The sequence below is a fragment of the Nicotiana sylvestris genome, chromosome 1, assembly GCF_000393655.2.
Source record: "Nicotiana sylvestris chromosome 1, ASM39365v2, whole genome shotgun sequence".
Classification (NCBI taxonomy): Eukaryota; Viridiplantae; Streptophyta; class Magnoliopsida; order Solanales; family Solanaceae; genus Nicotiana; species Nicotiana sylvestris.
Genome location: NC_091057.1, coordinates 143,501,556 through 143,508,346, shown reverse-complemented (window position 1 = coordinate 143,508,346; position 6,791 = coordinate 143,501,556). Strand labels below are relative to the sequence as shown.

The window sequence follows — 6,791 nt, the reverse complement described above, 5'->3', positions numbered from 1 at the left end:
AATAGTTTTCATTCAAATGCGCGGTAAAATCATCAATCGGGACGGACTAAGTCACAATCCCCAATAGTGCAATACCCCACACTCGTCATCAAGCGTGTGTCTCACCTCAATATAGTACTACGATGTGCAAATCTGGGGTTTCAAACCCTCAGAGCATTATTTACCATCATTACTCACCTCGAACCGGCTAAATCTCTAGCTCGCAACGCCTTTGCCCCTCGAATCGGCCTCCACGCGCATCGAATCTATCCAAAACCAGAACGAGGACGTCAAAATATACTAAGGGAACGAAGCCCAAGCGAAAACAATCAATAAAGGGCATAAATCCCGAAATTACCAAACCCGACCCCCGGGCCCACGTCTCGAAAATTAGAAATTTTTACATCAATAGATTCTTCATCTCCCCACGAGTCTATGCATATCAAGAATAGAAAAATCGGAGTTCAAATGTCCCCTCAAATCCTCATTTTAAGACCTCTTAAGCTCAAGCCCTAATCCCCTATTTTAACCTTTGATTTCCACAATTTCTAGCTCTAATCTATGAAAGAATAGCATAGGAAAGAGTTTTAGGTCCAAATTCCCTTACCTCAATGAAGTTCCCTTGAAATCCCTCTTTCAAATCGCCTAAAAAGCTCCAAGGCCGAAGTAAAAAAATGGTGGAATAGCTAAATTTCGCGAAATAAAATAACTTATATGTTCAGCCCAGGCCTTTCCGCATCTGTGGTCCAAAACCTGCTTCTGCGGTACCGCATATGCGTTCTAATCCTCCGCTTCTGCGGAATTCACTTACCGGACCAAATACCGCATTTGCGGTCCACCTGCCGCATGTGCGACTCCGCAGGTGCGGTCCCTCTACCGCATCTGCGGTTCCTGACTCTACCTCACCATTCCGCATCTGCGAGCCTCCCCCGCATCTGCGATTCCGCAGATGCGATCCCACTAGCCGCTTCTGCGGTTTCCTGTTCCTCAAGCCTCTTCCGCTTCTGCGGCCAAATCTTCGCTTATGCGGCGCTGCACCTGCGGCCCCCAAACCGCAGGTGCGAAAATACCAGAAGCAGCAATATCAGTTGCTGCAATAAGAATTCAACCTCTACGTTAACCATCCGAAATCACCCCAAGGCCCCCGGGACCTCAACCAAAAGCAAAACATAACCCAATACCTTATACAAATTTGTTCCAATCATCAAACACTTCAAACAACATCAAATCAACTGAAACACCTCGGATTCAAGCCAAACTTTCTAAAATCTTCCAAATTACGCTTTCGATAAAAAATCCAACCAAACCATGTACGAATGACCTGAAATTTTGCACACACACCCCAAATCACACAACGGAACTACTGCAACTCTCGGAATCCCATTCCGACCCCTATATCAAAATCTCGCCTACCAACCGGAATCGCCAAAATATCAACTTTGCCAATTCAAGCCTAAAACTTCTTCAACTCTCCAAAACCCATTCCGATCACACTCCTAAGCCATAAATCATCTCCCGAATCTATCCGAACCATCAGAACTCACATCCGAGCCTTCTAACACATAAGTCAACATCGGTTGACTTTTCCAACTTAAACTCATTCTAAAGACACTAAGTGTCTCAAACCTTACCAAATCCTTCCCGAACTCGATCCGACCAACCCGATACCACATAACACGGATAAATAAAGCATAACGAAGCAGAAATGGGGAAAATGGAGCGGTAACTCATGAGACGACTAGCCGGGTTGTCATAGTTTACTACTCCTATATTTGCTTTTTTGGGTGTAAAGTCTCCAAGTAATCAGCGCTATTAGTGTTCTAAACTTGTTGATTATGGAACTATGTAGTAGATGGTAATTTAATCTATAAGAATGTACGTACTATATAAAGATTTGTGTCTTGCTTTCTTTTTTTTAAGCTTGAAACAGTTCATATTCTTTTATTCTCTTTTTTTCTGCATCTTTAAATTTAGACATCTGGCTGTGGGATCAAACAAGATCTCCTTATATGCAGCAGCTTCCTCGTCTCAGCTTCCATCTCTTCTTCGTAAGGAAGACCACCATAGGAATCCCACATATAGGAGAGATAACGGGGAAGGGAAAAATGTTACTTGTGCTATTTATCTTTAGTTCTTGTCAGATCTTATATAAGAAATCTTCAGTTCTTGTCAGTCAAGGAATCTAGGGATGGGGTTGATAGCTTGATTAGTAATAATGTACTTCATTTCCCTTCGCTTATTGGCTTGCTCGAGAAAATTTCATCTAATTAATTTGGTCCTTGTTTCTCCTCTGACCTCCCCCCACCCTCGTAAACTACTGCTCAACAGAAAAGAAGAAAAGTGAAGAAAAAAAATTAGATGAAGGGTAAACTTTGGTTCGTGGTTTAGACTGCAGGGTTTGGAAAAGGTTCGATGTTGATTGTTATATTTGTTAGCAAAGTGCTTTGGTTCTGGAGATCTTTAGATACTCAAGTGAAGTAAGATATTCCGACTGTATTCTGATATGGAATATTGTAATCTTTTCTGCTTCACCGCATCACAACTTTTCTAGATTGTCGATATAGGACGTACATATGATCTGACTGAATGTTATTGGCTCGGTCTTTTTTGGCCAAACAGGTTTTATGGGCTTGCTTTGACAGACTAGAGCTTGGGTTGTCTTCTTTCAAACGAGTGCTCCTTATTGGTTACTCTGATGGATTTCAAGTCCTGGATGTTGAAGATGCTTCAAATGTTTGTGAACTAGTTTCGAGGCGTGATGATCCAGTAGCTTTTCTACAGATGCAACCCATCCCTGCAAAATCTGATGGTCGTGAAGAATATAAGAAATCACATCCCTTGCTCTTGGTTGTGGCATGTGATGATAGTGCAGATTCAGCTCCAGTTCAAACTGGGAAGGATGGTTTCATTGAGCCTCAGGGAGGAAGCATTATACACTCACCTACAGCTGTACGCTTTTACTCTTTAAGGTCTCACAACTATGTTCATGTTTTGCGATTCCGCTCTACTGTGTTTATGGTTAGATGCAGTCCGAAGGTAGTGGCTGTTGGTCTTGCAGCACAGGTAAACATCTTGTAATATTTATAGTGATGGTTTATGCCTTTATCCATAAATCTGAGAATTTCACTGAAGATTTTGTGCTCTCTTGTATGTTTCATATGTTGGCAGATCTATTGTTTTGATGCTCTTACCTTAGAGAACAAGTTTAGCGTGCTCACATATCTTGTGCCGCAGTTGGGTGGCCAAGGTGTGACCGGGGTCAACATTGGCTACGGTCCCATGGCTGTAGGACCGAGATGGTTAGCATATGCTTCAAATAATCCGCTGTTGTCAAACACAGGGCGCTTGAGTCCCCAAAGTCTTAGTCCTTCTCCAGGTGTTAGCCCTTCTACATCACCTGGTAATGGAAATCTGGTAGCTAGGTATGCCATGGAATCAAGCAAACATTTAGCTGCTGGATTGATCAATCTTGGAGACATGGGATACAAAACTTTGTCAAAATACTGTCATGAACTTCTTCCTGACGGGAGTAATTCACCAGTGTCAACAAGTTCTAGCTGGAAAGTTGGGAGGGTTCCAGCACATTCACCTGAAACAGATGCCACGGGCATGGTATATTCTACTTAATGCTTGTTTGTATTATCAAGATGCTTATGAAAACTAACTTAATTGAGAAGTTCTGTTGAAAATGAAACCAAGCTTCATAAGGAAAGGGAAGGAAGGGCTTCATGTTTAAAGTTTGTTGACTGTTATATAGCTATTTTTCGCTGTTCTGCTGATTTTGACATTGTGATGGCCATATCTCCCAAAGATTAAATTGTGTACAGTTGAGGACTGGATATCTGCTATTCGTGCATGTTTACAGCTCATCGAAACTTTTCATTTGCTGGTCCTATCTCACACTTTATGATTTCTTTTGTTGCTGGTGCATCAGATATTCCTTCTTTAGCATGATGCCAGGCATAAATATTCAGTGAATTATCTTCATCGTTAGTTTGGCGTTATACTTGAGCTCTTGAACCTGTTGGATCCTCTCTGTAATTGGCAATTAAATTGAATGAAGCATAATAAGTGCAATACTATTCCTACTTTGTTCCCTCCTAACCCCAGAGCTTTGGTTCAATGGTAAAAGTTGTATACGAGAATATGTGGTAAGTACACGTCACGAGGTTGAAACCTAACTGGTGAATAAAGTCTGTAAGTGGAGAAGGGTAGGGGGGCTGGTCATATAGCAAGTTTCTAAGCTGGAATCAACGTCTTTCTCGTTTATTAAGCAAATTATTACTGTCATAAGACAAGTTGAATGTTAAATTTTACTTTTTCGACTATCCAGAATTAAGCTCTATTATCCTAAGTAGCATTCTACAACCCGATATTAGAGGACAACTAGAGCAAAACAAGATCTCTCTCTCTCTCTCTGTCTTAAATGAGAGTAGTTTGTCGTCCAGATGTTCCATACTAAGCATTAACCAACTGTTTATAGCTCCTAAGTTGATGATTGTGCTACATGCAATTTTGACAGAGTAACTGTGGCAGAGCAGTTGTGGTGATGATGAGAACTGAATTTTCTTGCCAACTTTTCTGCTGAAGGTTGTCAGTAAAGATTTTGTTTCTAGAGCAGTTATTTCACAATTCAGGGCACATTCCAGTCCTATATCTGCTCTTTGTTTTGACCCTAGTGGCACTCTTCTTGTTACTGCCTCTACACGTGGGAATAATATAAACATATTTCGCATTTTACCTTCTTGCTCACCAAATGGAGCAGGCAACCAAAGTAGCGATTGGAAAGCTTTGCATGTCCAACTCTACAAGCTTCATCGGGGTGTGACTCCAGCTGTGCGTATCTGTTTGCAGTGTTTTTCTTTGATATTCAATATTGAGGTTTCAGTCTTTATAATAATTCTGATAATAAAATTCTCTTAAATCCTGAATTTGAATAGGTGATACAAGACATTTGTTTGTCACTACAGTCAGTGGGTAGCTACTATTTCTTCCAGGGGAACTTGCCATCTTTTTGTCCTATCCCCTTTTGGTGGTGAGACTGGTCTTCAACTACAAAATTCTCATGTTGATGGACCCATACTTCTACCTATTCTTTCGGGACCCTGGTGGTCTATATCATCTTTCATAGTCAATCAGCAGTCAATTGCGCCAGCGCCAGCACCTATCACGCTCTCTGTGGTCAACAGGATAAAGAATGTGAATTCAGGTTGGCTTAATACAGTGAGCAATGCCGCATCTTCTGCAGCAGGAAAGGTTTCTGTGCCTTCTGGTGTTCTTGCTGCTGTTTTTCACAGTTCTGTACGCCGGGAACAACCTGCTCCGCAAAACTTCAATCCGTTGGAGCATCTTTTGGCTTATACTCCATCTGGTCACTTAATTCAATATGAGTTGATGCCCTCATTTGGTGGAGAACAGGGTGACTCTTGTCTGAGAACCGGGACTGCTTCAGTAGTTCAAATGCAAGAGGATGACGCTGGGGTGAAAGTTGACTCCATTCAGTGGTGGGATGTTTGTCGAAGAGCTGATTGGACTGAAAGAGTTACCCATGATGCAGAGTTGAGGCCTACCACTTTAGGATTGAGTAAATATTGTTTTCAGTTTTCGATGGCATTGTATGTGTTCTTTAACAATGATAGATAGGTCTTGAAAGTGATAATGGTTGTATCTTGCTATTCCACTGAGTTCCTTCTCTCACCAGCACAAGTATCGGATAACTCTTCCCACCAAAGCTTAGACATATCGAAAGAAATCATTTAGTGTTCTTTGTCCTTGTGTGATTTGAACCCTGACCTTTAAGGTTTTCCCCCCACTAGGCCATACTGTAGGTCTGGAAACTAGTTTTAATGTTAAAAAGCAAAAATTCTCTACGGTCTGCTGGGACTTTAAGCGCAAATAAAGCGTGGCCTTTAACGAAGAGAGGTGCAAATATGGACAAATAATGTGTAGTCCAAGACTAATATTGATAAGCATGTCAATTCCTTTAGCTTCATAACATTCCTGCTGGAGTCCAGCAACACCAGCAGGAAGTTCGCGAAGTAATTTGGTATGAGCACATGAAAAAAATGATTCGATAGAATGCTAAGTGGACCGTTAGCGGTAGTTAAAGTTAGCGAATCAATAAAGATTCCGGCCATGTCGACATTTCGAGTAACAGGGTTCTCAGGGAAGTATGCATAAGAGTTTTCTGTACAACCAGGACCAGGTTTTTTGAAGCAATTTGTGGAAACAAATGTTTGTAGAGAATCACAGAGAGGAGTATTTTGAAGGACATGTTTATACAGAGGTGGATTCAGTTCATTAGCTACGGGTTTCCGTGATCCCAGTAGCTTTTGTCCCGAATATGCTTTTGTATTGAAAAATTCATTAAATTTATAAGAATATTTAACTTGGAACCCAGTTCGTTCATCCGGTTAATATTGTATATTAACTTAATTTTTGTAGGAACCCATAAACCTAAAATCCTAGATCCGCCTCTATGTTTATAGATAGAGGACCTGTAACGACGACAACAGTCGATCCAAGATAAAGTTGAAATGGGGTTTTAAGGTAAACAGAGGAAGGTGCGTATGAATTGGTGGTGTTGACTTTATTAATGGGGACAACAAATGATGTGTGTGAAGAGACGGTATAAATCCATGAATGGAGAACGAGGAAGAAAATGCTTATGAATGGGAGAGAGAGACTTGGACAGTTGGACCTTGTAGCTGTTACTTAGAATTGGGGCAAGCTGATCCCAACTTATTTAGTACAAGTTGGAATTGGGACTCCCGTGGTTGTCATCTAACAAATCTATCTATGCACAATTCAAA

General features: G+C 41.1%; 1 protein-coding gene across 1 annotated transcript; it reads left to right on the top strand.

The window, feature by feature from the left end:
- The first annotated feature begins 1,356 nt into the window (after positions 1–1,356).
- LOC104229685 (autophagy-related protein 18h-like) lies at positions 1,357–5,676 on the top strand. Its single transcript, XM_070168618.1, is given in 5 exon segments — positions 1,357–3,042; positions 3,148–3,591; positions 4,570–4,815; positions 4,920–4,939; positions 4,941–5,676. Coding segments are annotated over 5 exon segments (1,869 nt in total). The 5' UTR covers positions 1,357–2,565; the 3' UTR covers positions 5,623–5,676.
- The last annotated feature ends 1,115 nt before the right edge of the window (positions 5,677–6,791 follow it).